At 41.9% G+C, this 19,871-nt stretch overlaps 1 protein-coding gene across 3 annotated transcripts in view; it reads left to right on the top strand.

The window, feature by feature from the left end:
• Positions 1–6,798, top strand: part of LOC139380305 (transmembrane O-mannosyltransferase targeting cadherins 4) — a 43,843-nt gene extending 37,045 nt beyond the window's left edge. For all 3 annotated transcript variants that reach the window (XR_011628434.1, XM_071122896.1, XM_071122895.1), the window contains 3 exons: positions 4,288–4,400; positions 5,590–5,659; positions 6,070–6,798. Coding sequence is in view for 2 of the 3 variants with exons in the window: in XM_071122896.1 (XP_070978997.1) it covers positions 4,288–4,400; positions 5,590–5,659; positions 6,070–6,221 (335 nt within the window). In the remaining variant the exon portion in view is untranslated. The remainder of the gene's footprint in view (positions 1–4,287; positions 4,401–5,589; positions 5,660–6,069) is intronic.
• The last annotated feature ends 13,073 nt before the right edge of the window (positions 6,799–19,871 follow it).

Below are 19,871 nucleotides of genomic sequence, written 5' to 3'. Positions count from 1 at the left end.
GGAAATCACGCACAGAACAAGCAGTATGGCTGGTGGCATTGTCATTCTGGAGGGTCATGTCAGGATGAGCCTGCGGGAATGGTATCACACAAGGGAGGAGGATGTCTTCCCTGTAACGCACAGCATTGAGATTGCCTGCAACGACAACTAGCTCAGTCCGATAATGCTGTGACACACCACTCCAGACCATGACGGACCCTCAACCTCCAAATCGATCCCACTCCAGAGTACAGTCCTCGGTGTAACGCTAATTTCTTCAACGATAAATGCGAATCGGACCATCACCACTGATGAGACAAAACTGCGACTCGTCAGCGAATAGCACTTTTTGCCAGTCCTGTCTGGTCCAGCGACGGTGGGTTTGTGCCAATAGGCGACGTTGTTGCTGGTGATGTCTGGTGAGGACCTGCCTTACAACGGGCCTACAAGCCCTCAGTCCAGCCTCTCTCAGCCTATTGCGGACAGTCTGAGCACTGATGGAGGGATTGTGCATTCCTGGTGTAACTCGGGCAGTTGTTGTTGCCATCCTGTACCTGTCCCGCAAGTGTGACGTTTGGATGTACCGATCCTGTGCTGGTGTTGTTACACGTGGTCTGCCACTGTGAGGATGATCAGCTGTCCGTCCCGCTGTCTTAGGCGTCTCACAGTACGGACATTGTAATTTATTGCCCTAGCCACATCTGCAGTCCTTATGCCTCCTTGCAGCATGGCTAAGGCACGTTCACGCAGATGAGCAGGGACCCTGGGCATCTTTCTTTTTGTGTTTTTCAGAGTCAGTAGAAAGGCCTCTTTAGTGTCCTAAGTTTTCATAACTGTGACCTTAATTGCCTACTGTCTGTAAGCTGTTAGTGTCTTAAAACTTCTTAAGGATAGGTGTTTCCTGGCTGGACAACTTCCGGTGAAACTGGAGGGAGCACAATTCAAATACATTTTAAACACTTATGTACATATACAGTTGAAGTCGGGAGGTTACTTTTTTTTTACCTTTATTTAACTAGGCAAGTCAGTTAAGAACAAATTCTTATTTTCAATGACGGCCTAGGAACAGTGGATTAACTGCCTTGTTCAGGGGCAGAACGACAGATTTGTACCTTGTCAGCTTAGGGATTCGAACTTGCAACCTTTAGGTTACTAGCCCAACACACTAACCACTAGGCCCCTACATATACCTTAGCCAAATACATTTAAACCCCGTTTTTCACAATTCCTGACATGTAATCCTATTAAAAATCCTCTGTCTTAGGTCAGTTATGATCACCACTTTATTTTAAGAATGTGAAATGTCAGAATAATAGTAGTGAGTGATTTATTTATTTCAGCTTTTATATCTATCATCACATTCCCAGTGGGTCAGAAGTTTACATGCTCAATTAGTATTTGGTACCATTACCTTTAAATTGTTTAACTTGGGTCAAACGTTTCTGGTAGTCTTCCTCAAGCTTCCCACAATAAGTTTGGTGAATTTTGGCCCATTCCTCCTGACAGAGATGGTGTAACTGAGTCACGTTTGTAAGCCTCCTAGCTCGCACATGCTTTTTCAGTTCTGCCCACAAATGTTCTATAGGATTGAGGTCAGGGCTTTGTGATGGCCACTCCAATACCTTGACTTTGTTGTCCTTAGGCAATTTTGCCACAACTTTGGAAGTATGCTTGGAGTCATTGTTCATTTGGAAGACCCACTTGCAACCAAGCTCAATGTCTTGAGATGTTGCTTCAATTTATCCACGTAATTTTCCATCCTCATGATGCTATCTATTTTGTGAAGTGCACCAGTCCCTCCTGCAACAAAGCACCCCCACAACATGATGCTGCCACCCCCGTGCTTCACGGTTAGGATGGCGTTCTTCGGCTTGCAAGTCTCCCCCTTTTTCCTCCAAACATAACGAGGGTCATTATGGCCAAACAGTTCTATTTTTGTTTCATCAGACCAGAGGACATTTCTCCAAAAAGTACGATCTTTGTCCCCATGTGTGGTTGTAAACTGTAGTCTGGCTTTTTTATGGCGGTTTTTGAGCAGTGTCTTCTTCCTTGCTGAGCGGCCTTTCAGGTTATGTTGATATAGCCCTCGTTTTTCTGTGGATATAGATACTTTGTAACTGTTTCCTCCAGCATCTTCACAAGGTCCTTTGCTGTTGTTCTGGGATTGATTTGCAATTTTCACACCAAAGTACGTTCATCTCTGTGAGACAGAACGCCTCTCCTTCCTGAGCGGTATGACTGCTGTGTGGTCCCATGGTGTTTATACTTGCGTACTATTGTTTGTACAGATGAGCGTGGTACCTTCAGGTGTTTGGAAATTGCTCCCCAGGATGAAGCAGACTTGTGGAGGTCTACATGTTTTTTTTTTTAGGTTTTGGCTGATTTATTTTGATTTTCCCGTGATGTCAAGCAAAGAGGCACTGAGTTTGAAGGTATGCCTTGAAATACATCCACAGGTACACCTCCAATTGACTCAAATTATGTCAATTAGCCTATCAGAAGCTTCTAAAGCCTTGACATCATTTTCTGTCATTTTCCCAGCTGTTTGAAGTCTCAGTCAACTTCGTGTATGTAAACTTCTGACCCACTGGAATTGTGATACAGCGAACTATAAGTTAAATAATCTGTCTGTAGAAAGAAAAATGACTTGTGTCATGCACAAAGTAGATGTCCTAACCGACTTGCCAAAACTATAGTTTGTTAACAAGAAATTTGTGGAGTGGTTGAAAAACGAGATATAATGATTGTGTATGTAAACTTCCGACAACTGTAAATGTCTTATATTTGCGTTAATCTAACTGCACTGTCCAATTTACAGTAGCTACTACAGCGAAAACATGTAATGCGATTGTTTGAGGACGGCGCCCCACATCAAAATATTTTTTCACCGGCACAGGTTTCATACATTCACATATAACGATTAAATATTCACTTACTTTTTGAAAATGTTCCTCTGATTTGACATCCAAAGGGTCCTAGCTTTAACTTCATAGGGCTAGGCCACTTTTTTCTCCACTTCCTGCCTGAATGACGTGCCTAAAGTAACTCAGGCCATGAAGCCAGGATATGCATATAATTGATACCATTGGAAAGAAAACACTTTGCCGTTTATAGACATTTTTAAATAATGCAGGAGAATATAACACAATAGACATGGTAGGAGAAAATCCAAAGAAAAACAAATGTTTTTTTGTTGAGAAAGACCATCCTCTTAGAAATGCAAAATGTCATATTGCAATTCCTATGGCCTCCACAGGTTGTCAGCAGTCTACGTTCAAGGTTTCAGGCTTGTAACTTCAAAAACAATAAGAAATAACAGTTTTAGTAGAGGGACACAGTCTTGGAAATTCGTGTTTGCGTGTGCCATGAAGACATTACGCACCTGCTAAAATCAGTTTCCTATTGAACATACTTCTTTCCGAAATAAATATTATAGTTTCATTACATTTTAGGGTACCTGAGGTGTAAATAGAAACGTATTTTGACTTTTTGAAACAAAGTTTAGGGGTAGAATATCGGATTCTTTCTCTGCAAGATGAACGAGTGGATGACTCAAATCGGTGAAGCAAAAAAAACGGACATTTTGGGATATAAAGAAGGATTGTATCTTACAAAACGACACTACATGTTATAGCTGGGACCCTTTGGATGACAAATCATGTTAAACCCTTTACAATAAAAATCTGTGAAGTTATTTGGATTTTTACAAATTCTCGTTGAAATACAGGGTCCTGAAAAAGGGATGTTTCTTTTTTTGCTGAGTTTATGTGCACACACATGTGCACGCAGAGCATGACTCGGGGCCTCTCTCCCTCCCACCTTCCCTTCCTCTATCTCTCTCCTTCCCACCTCCCCTCCCTGGTCAGACAGGTCTGACAGAGATCAATAAGCCAGTGGTCCTTGTGTTCAGCTCCTAATTAGGAAGCTAAAGCGCTCTTCCATGTGTGGAGAGGAAAAACTCTGCTCTACACACCACAGACAACACACACATGTACACGCACACTGGGCGCTCAGTTTATATTGGGTTTCATCATTTTATCTATTGTATAAAGGTATAAGCACTTGCTTTAAAGCTCTGTACGTTCGTACAAGCAGTTGACATTTGTATTCTGTGAATGCATCGACTTCCAATTAAGACTTTTAAAGCTGACTTGTAGTCTGACGGTTTTAAACTTTGTTCTCCTCATGACTTGGATTTCCACCTTGCATGTCCACAGGCTTTGAACTAGCAAGTTCAATCTCGCTTGTCTGTGTCTGACTATCCGTCTGTCCTTCTCATGTCTTTCCCTTCTCTCTCCTGTCGTCTAGGCAACCTAGCCCAGGCGGAGGCAATTGGCCGAGAGGCCCTAAAGCTCCTCCCTAACGACCACACCATCATGTTCTCATTGGCCAACGTCCTGGGCAAACTACAGAAGTATAAGGTCAGTAAACCCAGAGAGAGAAATTACTTACAATAATTTACCTCAACTAGGGCTGTGACGGTCATGAAATTTTGGATGACAGTAATTGGTCAGCCAAATGACCGCGGTCACGTTTCAACCGTTGGAATAGCAATTTAGTAAAAAATAATCTAATCATGTGATTAAGGCACATTTTCTCCTCTCCTCCGCTCCTGACTGCATGTGCTGCCATAGAAATAGAATGAATGAAATGGACGTCCTCATTCAAGTCAATGATGGCATAATGGCTGGACTGGTGGCAATTGCAAGTATAGCAGCAAAGGAGAAAAGCTAGGTTGAAGATAACAAAGGTTAAAATGAGGATTCTAATACCCCATAACTTTTTGCAGCAATGGGACCAGCTATGCAAGTTAGCAACGGCGCTGGTCATGCGAATGTTTATTTTCTTAAAGCTTTCACGTGGAGTCCTAACTTTTATCTTCAAGCTAGGAGTAAAGCAACTGAAACCAGGAAGTGTACCTGTCTATTTGTGCTGTGATTTGTTGATTGAACTCATCTGACATTACAAAAAATACATTCCATTGCATGAGCCCCATCAGTTAACATCATTTGAATTAACATTCTACATTACCATGGAAATGATTGTATCACAATACCAGGCAGCCATTGCGAGTGTACCCATTAGTTTACCAGTCACATTTCCAGGGTTAGAGGTTGTAAGCCTGTTCTATTCATTCTATTTCTGTGTGTGTGTGCTGCAACCTAACACTCGTTTGCTACAACACCTTGCTCGTTTCTGCAAGGAGCAACACATTTTCATCACGTGGTTAAGAGTCCATGTTACCACAGAAACAGACTTAACCGCATGAAGTCATTGGGATTGACACCATTTTTTGGGACTCAAATCAAATGTTATTTGTCACATGCACCAAATACAACAGGTGTAACCCTTACCGTGAAATGATTACTTACAAGCCCTTTACCAAGAATGCAGTTTTAAGAAAATATAGTTAAGAAAATATTATCTAAATAAACTAAAGTAAAAAAAAAATAATAATAACACTATAAAATAACTAAAATGAGGCTTATATACAGGGGGTACTGGTACCGAGTCAATGTGCAGGGGTACAGGTGTGTGTGTGACTGCACTCCTAATGCAGCCAGATACCCACACACACTGAAACATGTCCTGTGTTTTGTGCCCAATCAGGAGTCCGAAGGCTTCTTCCTCCAGGCTCTGAGGATCAACCCAAATGCTGCCAGTTGCCATGGCAATCTGGGTAAGACCAGTGGGTTCCGAGATACGTTTGATGTCGAACCATAGTTCTTATAGACCCATATAAATGTTTTTCATATACAGTATATTTGTCTTTTGTATTAAGACACTTGCCACATAAATAAATCCATAATACCTCAATGTGGTGTGTTTAATTAATAGTTTTGGGATAATGTGATGGGTTTGGTCTCAAGCAAGAGTAACAGTTAGAAACATTATTGGTCATATGAAGTAAATGCATGGGCCACCTTCAGTAGGTACACGGTAGAACGTTGCAGGTAGAAATGTCACGAAGAGGCTGACATGAATTGTGATTCCTTATTCTCAAAATCAGAGGCATGTTTATTCTGAGTGTTCCACACGTGTCTTTGGCCTCACAATAATATGTCTGTGTCTCTCTCCCCTCCATCTCAGCGGTGCTGTACCATCGCTGGGGGAAGCTGGAGCTGGCGAAGAAGCACTACGAGCTGTCTCTGAAGCTGGATCCAGAAGCCCCAGGCACCCGGGACAACTACAACATGCTGCGACGCAAACTGGACCAGCTTTACAGGACCACACCACCCTGAGGGACTCAACCACTGACTGCATGCTGCAACACACACACATACGCAAATAACCATTCATTCATTCCAGCTTTGTACCGTTTCCATTCTATTTAAGAAATAAAGACTGTTTTGTGTAACATGTTCTGTTGCTTGTCCCCCATTATGGGAAGGGGACTAGATCGGTCTCTGTCTGTTCGTACGTTAGTCACACGCGATGTCTGACAGCACTGGCCCGATTTTAAATAAACTTGGGTGAATGTTCTGGGGAAAAAAACACATGCAAATTCGTTTTGTGGCAAATTTAAGGCGAATTGTGAACTTCTGGAAAACAATTATGGGGAAACTTGTGGCGAACATTCTACTGTTTGCAAATTTGTTTCACACTGTATGAATATGCAAATAAAATCTGATTTTTGGTTACTGTGTGTTAACATTTAAATGTATCTACATAAACCAAATAACATAATTTTAAATAAACTTGCTTCTCACAAAGAAAACTAAACATACTATACTGAACAAAAATGAACGCAACATGTAAAGTGTTGGTCCCATGTGAGCTGAAATAAAATATCCCAGAAATGTTTGATACACACAAAAAGCTTATTTCTCTCATGTTGTGCACATATTTGTTAACATCCTTGTTCGTGGGCATTTCTCCTTTGCCAAGATAATCCATCCACCCGGCGGGTGATTAAACAGCATGATCATTACACAGGTGCACATTGTGCTGGGGATAATAAAAGGACATGCTAACATGTGTAGTTTTGTCACACAACACAATGCCACAGATGTCTCAAGTTGAGGGAGCATGATGAAACTGAAGTATTTCTGAATGTAATATAGTTCACACCCATGTGAAATCCATAGATTAGGGCCTAATGAATTTATTTCAATTGACTGATTTCATTATATGAACTGTTAACTCAGTAAAATCATTTAAATTGAAGCATGTTGTGTTCATTTTTGTTCCGTATAAATGTACCAAATATACTAAACATGTACTCAATGTCTTAACAGATTAAAATGTATCCAATAGAACTTGAAATGATCTGCATGCTAGTGAAGAAAAGATGGGCTATTTCCCAAATACATTTCTAATTGAATCTATTGATGTAGATACAACATTTACATGAGAGAGATGGGAACACTATGGGGATTTTGACCGTAAGATGTTTAAAGGGGAAACTACAGAATTTACATGAGCCAAGTGAAAACCGAGCAATAGCTTTCAACCAGTGGAAAACAGGGTCAGCTATTACAAAGTTGCATTGATGTTGCTATGCTTCTCACTGAAACTGGCATTCTATACACTGAACAAAAATAAAACCAACATTCAACAATGTCAAATATTTTACAGAGTTGCAGTTAATTTAAGAAATTCAGTCAATTGAAAACAATTCATTAGGCCCTTATCTATGGATTTCACATGACTGGAAATACAGATATGCATCTGTTGGTCAACACTTGCCTAATGCAGCGTGACATATAGAGTTGATCAGGCTGTTGATTGTGGCCTGTGGAATGTTGTCCCACTCCTCTTCAATGGCTGTGCTAAGTTGCTGAATATTGGTGGAAACTGGAACACGTTGTCATACACGTTGATCCAGAGATTGCCAAACATGTTCAATGGGTGACATGTCTGGTGAGTCTGCAGGCCAAGTACAAGGAGACAGTCATTTACTAGTTGACTCTTCTTCCTAACCCAGGTGTATAAGGCTTGGGTGAAAGAAAAGCAACATAAAATTGAGTTATGCCTAATATGGCAATTCATATTATTTTTCCAAAGTGAATTATCGTTAACTTACATCTCAAAGCCATGCATGCAAGAAGCCTTGACCTAGTGGACACGTTTCTATGTCCTCAATTTTGATTGAAGGCCTGTCTCTTTGCCTTGTAACTGATTGCTTCTAGAAAGAGAGAAGAAACAAGACATGATCAAGATGCACTAGTGTTCCCATCTCTCTCATGTAAATGTTGTATCTACATCAATAGATTCAAGACGCAGACGTCTCAAGTAGGCACCTGGAAATGCAAATGCGCTACGCTAAATGTACTCGTTAAAACTCAAACGTTCATTAAAATACACATGCAGGGTATTGAATTAAAGCTACACTCGTTGTGAATCTAGCCAACAAGTCAGATTTTTAAAATGCTTTTCGGCGAAAGCATGAGAAGCTATTATCTGATAGCATGCAACACCCCAAAATGCCTGAAGGCGACGTAAACAAAAGAATTAGCGTAGCCGGCGCTACACAAAAACGCAGAAATAAAATATAAAACATTCATTACCTTTGATGATATTCTTTGTTGGCACTCCTATATGTCCCATAAACATCACAAATTGGTCTTTTTCCCGATTAAACCCGTCCATGAATGCCCAAAATATCCATTTGTATAGCCTGTCTGCTTCAGGAAAAAAGCTCTCTTCCAACACGCAACGTCATTTTTAAAAATTATATAAGTTGCCTATATTCTTTGACAAAACACTTCAACTTACTTTTGTAACCCAACTTTAGGTATTTGTAAACGTTAATAAGCGATCAAATTGATCACTGGGCGATCTGTATTCAATAGCAGCTACTCAAGAAAACAATGTCCATTTTTCAATCTTCCAAAATCGATTGTTGTAGGCTGGATGGAATGGCGGATCTATTGGTAATGTCTCAAAGGATTTTTGTCAATGACATTTTTTGGCGACATCGTGTGGAAGCTGTAGGAATTGCATCCGTGTCCATATTAAATTTGGTGTCCTTTAATACAATACATGAAAGGGGCGCATGGATACTTTTTTCAGCTTTCAGTGACCAGTTTTTCTTGCGCTTTTCGATGAAACACACGCTCTGTTATAGTCACAGCCGTGATTTAACAAGTTTTAGAAACTTCAGAGTGTTTTCTATCCACACATACTAATCATATGCATATACTATATTCCTGGCATGAGTAGCAGGACGCTGAAATGTTGCGCGATTTTTAACAGAATGTTCGAAAAAGGAGGGGGTAGGATGAAGAGGTTTTAAGTTGCTTTGATGTCAAGTCAGCTCATATTGTTGCTACCTTAACATGCTACTGAACAGTGACACTGGCATATTGACATGAATTTATTAAAAAAAGAGCAACATATTCACCTAAAAATGTCCTTAGCTAGCTAGCAATCACATTAATTGTGCAAAAATGATAGCTAACATCCGCTAGCTAAGCGTTAGCCAATCAGTGGAGCTGCCGATTGAAACTTTATGCCATAAAACATGACTTTGCTGATTAAGCATCATTTAGCTAACTCAATTTAAAAGTTTATTAGGAAGTTTAATAAATAAATTAGACACTCACAGGACAACTTTGGTAGGTAGCTAGCTGGATAGCTCAGTTTCCATTTTCCAACAGATTTTTCTAATCCCCCTGATTGGTCATCGACGGATACTGATCTTCTGGTAAACTGATTGCCAGTAAAAATCCTCTGGTGAAATGTTTATCACTAGTGGCAAACATTTGCAACTTTTTGTGGCACACTATTCAGTTTGCAGCAAATTTGCCACACAGTTGCAGGAAGTATGAAGCAACACATTCATTTTTTTAAAGGTTGCCATAGAGATCCAGCGTTTAAAAAAATTACACTGATTGGCCCAAGGAGGGAGCTATAGTAATTAACTGACATTTTGTGAGTCACACAAGACAAGAAGAGGCGAAGCGAGAACTCAAGCAACGATTATGAACATACTGACAAGACACATGTCTCTGCCCTAACAATAGGAGTTGTCCACAAAGCAGCACGGTGGGCTGTCTAGCTCCCGCCTATCCTCTCTTTGGATTGGTGGATACATCTCGTCATTGTAATCCTTTTTGAATATTCGATGAGGGTTGTTGACTTCAAAAGCCTGTATTCAATGGAGAGAGATGCTATAAATAAATAAACCAAACGTAGCAAATAAGCCATAAAGGTTTTTGTTGACCAAATTCAACACTCATTGACCCCAATACAAAAACTCCTTGCTTCTTCCCCATCAGCCAATCAAATTCAAAAATAAAAAGCGCTATCACGCACACAAGAATATCTATTTTCCCACATCAAAATGGTAAGCATATTGCATCTAAAAACAACAAAAATGACAAGGCTATTTTCATTTTATGCCAGCTAAACATCTAAAACACTGAAATGGGAAGACATCTAGATTAGCTAAACTGCTTTGCTGGTTAGTTCTCTTTTCAAAGGATCTCATTTAGCTTGCTAGCTATTGGCTGGCTATTTAGCTAATGTTTTTAATCTAGCTACCTGCATAATGCAGCAAGTACTGGTTTTGAGTCCGGTATCGAGACCACATATTGAGTCTTAGTCTTGTCATATTGAGTGTCATCGTCTTGTCTCGGTGTCAGATACATTTGTACTTGGTCTCAGACACTGAGGACTCAACATTTCTTCCCGAGACCAGCCGAGTATAAAACCCATTATCAGCTTCCATTCAGTCACCTCATAAAACCACTTCGCCAGGCCAAATACACTGCTCAAAACAATAAGGGGAACACTAAAATAACACATCCTAGAGCTGAATGAATGAAATATTCTTATTAAATACTTTTTTCTTTACATAGTTGAATGTGCTGACAACAAAATCACACAAATTATCAATGGAAATCAAATTTATCAACCCTATGGAGGTCTGGATTTGGAGTCACACTCAAAATTAAAGTGGAAAACCACACTACAGACTGATCCAACTTTGATGTAATGTCCTTAAAACAAGTCAAAATGAGGCTCAGTAGTGTGTGTGGCCTCCACGTGCCTGTATGACCTCCCTACAACGCCTGGGCATGCTCCTGATGAGGTGGCGGATGTTCTCCTGAGGGATCTCCTCCCAGACCTGGACTAAAGCATCCGCCAACTCCTGGACAGTCTGTGGTGCAACGTGGCATTGGTGGATGGAGCGAGACATGATGTCCCAGATGTGCTCAATTGGATTCAGGTCTGGGGAACGGGCGGGCCAGTCCATAGCATCAATGCCTTCCTCTTGCAGGAACTGCTGACACACTCCAGCCACATGAGGTCTAGCATTGTCTTGCATTAGGAGGAACCCAGGTCCAGCATATGGTCTCACAGGGGGTCTGAGGATCTCATCTCGGTACCTAATGGCAGTCAGGCTAACTCTGGCGAGCACATGGAGGGCTGTGCGGCCCCCCAAAGAAATGCCACCCCACACCATGACTGACCCACCGCCAAACCGGTCATGCTGGAGGATGTTGCAGGCAGCAGAACGTTCACCACTGCGTCTCCCGACTCAGTCATGTCTGTCAAGTGCTCAGTGTGAACCTGCTTTCATCTGTGAAGAGCACAGATCTTGGTGTTCTCTGGCAAATGCCAAACGTCCTGCACGGTGTTGGGCTGTTAGCACAACCCCCACCTGTGGACGTCGGGCCCTCATACCACCCTCATGGAGTCTGTTTCTGACCGTTTGAGCAGACACATGCACATTTGTGGCCTGCTGGAGGTCATTTTGTAGGGCTCTGGCAGTGCTCCTCCTGCTCCTCCTTGCACAAAGGCCGAGGTAGCGGTCCTGCTGCTGGGTTGTTGCCTTCCTATGGCCTCCTCCACGTCTCCTGATGTACTGGCCTGTCTCCTGGTAGTGCTTCCATGCTCTGGACACTACGCTGACAGACACAGCAAACCTTCTTGCCACAGCTCGCATTGATGTGCCATTCTGGATGAGCTGCACTACCTGAGCCACTTGTGTGGGTTGTAGACTGCGTCTCATGCTACCACTAGAGTGAAAGAACCGCCAGCATTCAAAAGTGACCAAAACATCAGCCGGGAACTGAGAAGTGGTCTGTGGTTACCACCTGCAGAACCACTCCTTTATTGGGGGTGTCTTGCTAATTGCCTATAATTTCCACCTGTTGTCTATTCCATTTGCACAACAGCATGTGAAATTTATTGTCAATCAGTGCTGCTTCCTAAGTGGACAGTTTGATTTCACTGTTTGTGTCCTTCCTTCTTGTTTTGTGCCTGTTCAATTAAATAATATGTGGGAGCCATATCACGCTGCAGCTTGGTCTGATAATTATTACGACGAACGTGACACATTAGTTGTTGATGTGCATAACAGATGGAGCGAGAGTCTACCTTTCCATGGTTGTTTGATCAATAGGACTGTAAAGTTCCCAAATGTAAGAGGACTCCTTTGGTGTTTATATATTTGCAGAAATCCATTCAGGTTTGTTTTTTGGCGAATGGCCTTCTCATCTAAATGTGCGCTGTTGCAAATGGCTTGTATTGTAGCTCTGTAGCTCTGCTTGGCTATAGCACACCGGTCTGTGTAGACTTTAGTCCTGGACAAGGCAGATGTTTTCATTTGGTTTAATTTACTGCAGTGTCTATAAATTGTCCAAACACACGGCCCTTAACCACACTACATTTCTATAGAATTTTCACAAATGCCTTAGTATACGTAATTCCCAAACGTTCTAAGAATTTATGTAAATGTGAAAATGGTTGCTTAATCTGATTTTTTTTTTTGGGGTGTATACAGTATGAACAGATTTTAATAAGATTTCATGTTGCTGAAATGCTGTCAGTTCCACTTTAAATGCAACACTGTAGCACACGCAAGTTATTTTCAAAGAGATGGCTAACAAGCAGGCTGCAATGAAAAGCACAGATCCACTCACCAGATGATCATCTGAAACTTAACTTCTTGTTGAATGTTATTCTTGAAAAGGGTGACGCTAACAAATTAGCAACACCATCCGCTTTTAATACACGCGCCGCAGCTGCTGCAAACTAGCAGACAACTGAAGCCACTGTTGACTAACCCCATTCCGTACAAATGTATGCAACCGCGGCATTCAAACAAGGCTGGAATGAAAACTAATGGGACTGTAGCGACTGTGTTGGCGTCAAAATCTGGGGTGTGAACTACGTTTCTATTCAAGCGTTGATCGACATGGTAATGGCTCTATAGTATTGGAGTTGAAACAACTGACCTCTCTGACACTGTACGTTAAATGATGAACTGTCATGGCGTAACGTACAGCACGCCGCATAATGTGACTCATTCTGTGTCGTACAGCGTCTCTCCACCAGGTGTAGCTCTTCTCTCGCATATTAAAAACAAGAAAGGGACAGGGTAAGGAGGATACCTAGTCAATTGCACAACTGAATGCATACATATGTTGTGTCATTACTGCATGCCAACATGACTCTCAAAAGCCATGACAGCCGCTGTTTACTTCTGAAGATAACTTTAGCACCGCCCTAAAAACCAGATTCAAATTTGACACAAACCTTCAAATAGGTATGTAATGATACATTACATAAACTCTTCATAATTTTTTTATTTACATTTTAGAGGTGATTAGTTGGACCATCAGTCTTGGTCTTGACTCGGTCTCGGACCCCTTGTCCCCATCCTGGTCTCGGTTTTGACTCAGTCTTGGCCTCCCATCAGTCTTGGTCTTAACTCGGTCTCGTACCCCTTGTCCCCATCCTGGTCTCGGTCTTGAATCGGTCTTGGCCTCCCATCAGTCTTGGTCTTAACTCGGTCTCGTACCCCTTGTCCCCATCCTGGTCTCGGTCTTGACTCGGTCTTGGCCTCCTATCAGTCTTGGTCTTGACTCGGTCTCGTACCCCTTGTCCCCATCCTGGTCTTGGCCTCACATCAGTCTTGGTCTTAACTCGGTCCCGGACCCCTTGTCCCCATCCTGGTCTTGGTCTTGACTCGAACTCGATTTGCTCCGGTATTGGTCTTGAATTTGTTTCGCTTTAGGTGGCCTCGAACACAACACTTTTCTCAGGAGCTTTCAATTTCTCTCAAATTGTGTGTACTTTCTTTCACATCCCTGTTAGTGAGCATTTTATCCTTTGTCAAGATAATCAATCCACTTGACAGGTGTGGGGTATCAAGAAGCTGATTAAACAGCATGATCATGATACAGGTGCACCCTGTATCAAAGCCTGTGAGGGTGACTGCAAATTGAAGTTCACAACTTTACTCTTTAACCAACACAAACAACAAACAACAAGGAAAAAAGTTAGCCTTGTGAAACCAGATGGTTTGCTAAGAAACATAATGTGAGCTCGTGAGATCAGGCTGGTTAAGGCCAAAACAAAGTTGTTCTATATGAGAAAATATGTCCTGAAGAAAAACTGGATTATTTTATAATTTCATAAAACAAATATCTCTCCTGATATTCAGTGTCTGGTAAAACTCGTAATTACAACAAATGAACCCAGATTATTGAACCAGAATATTTCAATGACTCACTATTTAGATATACACAACACAGGATTGGACTGAGCAGAAAGTCAAAACTCACAGTTTGTTCAATGTACATATGGAGTAGAAATATATGCAACCTCTAATAATATGTTCCATGTTAGACAGAAGAGAGTGATAGGGTTACCATCCCTGGGTTGAGGCAGAGCAGGAGCCTGTTCAGAGAAAACAGGGGAGCAGTTCCGGAATTTGTCCAATATGAACGATTTTTGTTTGCCATTGCAGAAAGTTTTTGCTACGGTGTACCCTACTGAACACAACCCAGGGGTACGTGTGAGTGACAGTCAGTTCTCCCCAACACCTGAGTGTCAGTCGCAGGTCTATCCCTGTGTTGTTCAGGCAGAGCAGAAGTCTAGGTGTGGGTCACCTCACCTGTCCACCTGGGTTAGGGTTCCTATAAATGCCACCCTATTCCCTATATAGTCCACAACTTTTGATTAGAGCCCTACGATGGGAAATAGGTGCCATTTGGGACACAGGCCTAGGGTCACGCCATCTGCCCCCCTCGGTTAGTCAGAGTTAGGGTTACTAGAGTCAGAGATTCCCTTTGAAGACTTTTACTAATGTAGTCAGTACTGTTGTACTGATCCCCTGTCTGTCTCTGTAAAAATACATATTTTCTTTTAACACGCACACATATAGATGCAAACGCGCATGTAATACTTGAAGGGGGTATAGCATTCACAGCACCTTTGCTTGACTAGTCATTAGTGGGCGCTTTGATAGATTTTTTTTTTTACCCTGCTATTGCAAACTCCCAACATTTGTTTCCTTATGGCTTTGCTTAAAGATATTGTAAGTAGCAGGTGCTCTAGAAGCTAACACTAGTCACATGTCTATCTAAGTTTCTGTGTTTCATCTGTGTGGAACCCATCCTCGGTGAACCCTCTCCTCTCTCATCTCTGACCCCCATGTTATCTCAGCTGTGAGGAACACAGTGCGTTTGTGTGTCTAGAACAGGCATTGTAAAACTGTGTTTAGTTTGGCTAGCCCTCGGGAGTAGACCTGGGTTCAAATAGAATATAACTTTATATTCACTTTGGGATTATATACTATGCTATCCTTTATCTGTGCTTGATTGAGCTTGTCTAGCGCAATGTAAACAATAAGGTAGGTCTAATGTACGATCCTCACCTATTTGCCAGTCACACTCCAGCCATGCTCAAGCAAACGCTCAAAGTATTTGGAAGATTTCAAATACTATTTCAACCCAAGTCCGCTTGGGAGTGCCATTGCATTCTTGCACAACACTCTACATTATATTACTCTGGAGGAAAAAATAATAGTTCAATCGTTGTTTACTGTCTGTGAGGTGCATTGGCAGATAGGGTTCGGTCATTCAAACGGTTTGTGTTACTGTGTTTATTTTGACTAACATCTCTCTGTTCTTTTCCTAACTGGGGTGGGATCAAGACCCTTCACCTCTCCTCCATCCCTCGTTTCCTCCCTCCTCTTCCCGTCCTCTGTAGTTTTAATGTAAGAAAGGTGTTTGACCACAGAATTTTAAAAAAATGTACATCTTAAGATTTTTCCACCTAAAAGAGCAAAACCAATGTTTCAATCAAAAATATGGCCATCTTTTCATCAACTTTTTCCACCATCTGTTTTTTTTTTTTACACTTTCTTACACAGACAAAAATACATGAACATTTTCATTATGTTACTTTACATGTACTGAAAATAATGGTCATACTGTGTGAGACATCAGCATTCTCCCCCCTTTTCCCCAGAAAGGTGTTTGGCCATGAAAGTTTTTCTGAAGTGTCCACCGAGGCAACCAGGGGTCAGCCGAGACAGCAAGTCAGCATCGGCAGCCATCGCTGGATGAAAACATAGAGGCTTCAAAGAGACGTGATGAGATCCCTCACAGCTACACACACAAACAGTATCACACATGGTCTCTTTCGCTCACACACACACACACACACACACACACACACACACACACACACACACACACACACACACACACACACACACACACACACACACACACACACACACTCTCTCTCTCTCTCTCAGACATAGTCTCACTGTCTCCCTCTCTCACACTTCGGCTTCTCTGAAAGGACACTGCTGAGGGAAGCGCTGACCCGGACGTGAAACATCAGTCAACAACTGTGCAGTCCGGGTTCAAAGGTCAACACACAATTTTTTTCAACTGCCTCCCTTGGCTCGCAGGAAACTTTTGAAGCACTGGTGGTGTGTCTATCCTTTAAGGGCTGCAACATTTCTTTACACATGCAGTAGAATACACGTGTTGTGACTGAACGCAGCCCCTTTGATGTTGATGTCACTGATACACTCACCGGGGGGGCGACACGACACCTGATCTGGATGGGTTTTTACCATCAATGGCAGTCTTCGATAAGTTCCAACTTCTTGTACATACACCACTAGTATCCACTAATGACATTTCACACTTGTTGTGTAACTGTTTTTTTATTTGCTCTACTTTGATGTAAATACACAATGTTGGAGATGTTTGAAATTGCAATAAATAGCTTACACACACGGCAAACAAAAAAATCAAACCCGTGCTTCTCATTGGATAACATCTTGCTAAGGTCGCTTAGTTCAGTCGCTATGGAAACTAAAACGAGATGAAAAAGGCGATCAGTTGATGGTTTCACAAACCTAAAGACTTTCCAACGGAGCTCCCAGAACTGAGTGTGGGAACAGTCGGCTACCGCGTATGTCTCTTCTGACAGTCTTCTGTTTCATTCTTTTTTTATCTCATCCTAGGCTTGAAGGTGGATGTTGATCCATATTGTTCTGGCTGGCTGGATACCACATACACCACACTCATCAGCAGGGAGCAGACATTTTGATCATAATAACCTTATATTATCATAAAAAGTATGTTGGGATGAATCCCCACCCCAAAAAACTTGGTCTTCATTAGTTATTCTGACTGACAAGAACCTGGTGTCCTAGGGAGTGACATTAATAAAAGATGGGTTGCCTACCGGTGCTTTAACTTCTCATACTGGATCACATTTTGCACTTCACACTTCTTATCTGCTAAATCACCCTGACACAATTAATGAAATATTGAATTAAATACTGGTACGCTATATATACAAAAGTATGTGGACACCCATTCAAATGAATGGATTTGGTTATTTCAGCCACACCTCTTGCTGACAGGTGTATACAATTGAGCACACTGCCATGCAATCTCTATAGACAAACATTGGCAGAATAATGACCTTACTGAAGAGCTCAGTGACTTTCAACGTGGCACAGTCATAGGATGCCGCCTTTCCAACAAGTTAGTTCGTCCCAGTGAAGGGAAATCTTAATGCTACAGCATATGACATTTTAGACAATTCTGTGACTCCAACTTTGTGGCAACAGTTTGGGGAAGGTCCAAAAACCAAATAATGTCGCTCAAACAGAAGGAGGAATTAACAAAGAGTCACTGACAACAACCAAAACTAAACAGGTGTGGTTTTAGGAGAGGTTCTGAAAGACACTCATGGGGGTGTCCACTGAAAGTTGACTATCAACAACAACTGGAACCAGAGCGTCCACTGAATTTGCCCACTTAGAGGCAAACAAAAGAAAAATCCACACCAAACTGAAAGACAGGAAGCAAACCAAAAAGGTAGAGCAAAACAGAATCAGGGAAATCAAATAAATGATTGTTTGTCTAGAAATCAACATGGGGCGCACCAACTAAAGGTGTTAACCCTCCGGATCTATCAAAACAACTGGAGCACAGGGCCAGCCACTCTTAAATAGCGCCTGGGCCAGCACAGGTGAAACACCTTACCACTAAGCAGATGGACAAACCTGCACAGGTATAACATACCGACTAACGAAAGGTTTCACCAATCGGTGCACCGAACAAACTAAAGTGCTATATGTGCTGTCCAACCTCAAAACTAGAATAGAAAACAAAAACCTGTAACACCTTCCCCCTTAATTAAGACCACAAATATATTCATCTCCAACACGTAAAAAAACATGCAATCAAAATAAATTGTGAGCCTGGGCTAAACACAAAACACAAATCTTTTTGACTGACCATCCTTGAAAGACATTCAGCAACCAAATTGTCCTTACCACGGACATGTCTGATTTCAACGGGAACTCCTGCAATATCCGTAGTAACTTTCCTCTTGTGATTTTCCTCAGTAGAAACGTCCATACAGTAAGCAAGGTCCATACAGAAATGGTTTGTCGAGATCGGTGTGGAAGAAGTTGATTGGCCTGCACAGAGCCCTGACCTCAACCCCATCGAACACCTTAGGAATTAATTGGAATGCCGACTGAGAGCCAGGCCTAAACACCCAACATTAGTGCTCAACTTCACTAATAGTCTTCTGGCTGAATGGAAGCAAGTCCCCGCAGCAATGTTCCAACATCTAGTGGAAAGCCTTCCCAGAAGAATGGAGGCTGTTATAGCAGCAAAGTAGGGACAAACTCCATATTAATGCCCATGATTTTGGAATGGGATGTTTGACGAGCAGGTGTCCACATACTTTTGGTCATGTAGTGTATTTTCCCAAAGCTTAGACTGCATGAGATGTGATGCCTGGAGATGTGCAGATTTGCCAAATCTTAACTAATGATATGTGGAGGTAACTCGTCCGTAAATCCTGCCATGATGTCAAAAAAGCACTACATTCACTTTATGATCGCAGATCTCAAGAAGTAATTGGCACTGTAGGCTAATTGTTGGCCACATACTGTACATACAGATGTACCTTCTTGATTTGATTACTCTTGTCGCAGAGAATTTTCCTGCACAGCAGGAAATGCAAACTTTGAGTGTTGTTGAGTGTATTCAAGGTTTAAAAAGGCTTCTAAATTAAAATGTCAGATTTGATTTATCCTAACAAAACTGTATCAACCCCTACAGAAATGTCCATTGATTATAATCCACATAATAATTCAGATTGCATGTTGATGCAGGATTATTTTCCTGCTGTGAGAAACTGGTCAATTAAGAGAGTACATCTGTACCTCTATCCTGTGGAATCATGGTTGCATGTTCATTTGAACACTCCTGCCCCACCTCTAACCTACCCCCATCATCTGAGAGAGGTCTTCTCGGTCTTCTGACAAACTTCTTATCAATCTGACAGGACGTGATCTGTGTTAGCCCATCCCTCCCGTCCCCCCAACCACAACAACCCTAATGGGCTCTGATGGACACCTCCGTCTCCTCTGTCTAATTGATGTAAAGCGCATCAACTTCAACCAACGGTATCTCTCCCATCCCTACACTTTCCCCCTTCTCTAACACCAGAGGTCAGGAGTCATGTGTGATCATCATCTTCAACCAACGGTATCTCTCCCATCCCTACACTTTCCCCCTTCTCTAACACCAGAGGTCAGGAGTCATGTGTGATCATCATCTTCAACCAACGGTATCTCTCCCATCCCTACACTTTCCCCC

The sequence above is a fragment of the Oncorhynchus clarkii genome, chromosome 22 (assembly GCF_045791955.1).
Source record: "Oncorhynchus clarkii lewisi isolate Uvic-CL-2024 chromosome 22, UVic_Ocla_1.0, whole genome shotgun sequence".
Classification (NCBI taxonomy): domain Eukaryota; kingdom Metazoa; phylum Chordata; class Actinopteri; order Salmoniformes; family Salmonidae; genus Oncorhynchus; species Oncorhynchus clarkii.
The sequence above is the reverse complement of the archived record's forward strand: the minus strand, read 5'-3'. Positions and strand labels throughout refer to the sequence as shown.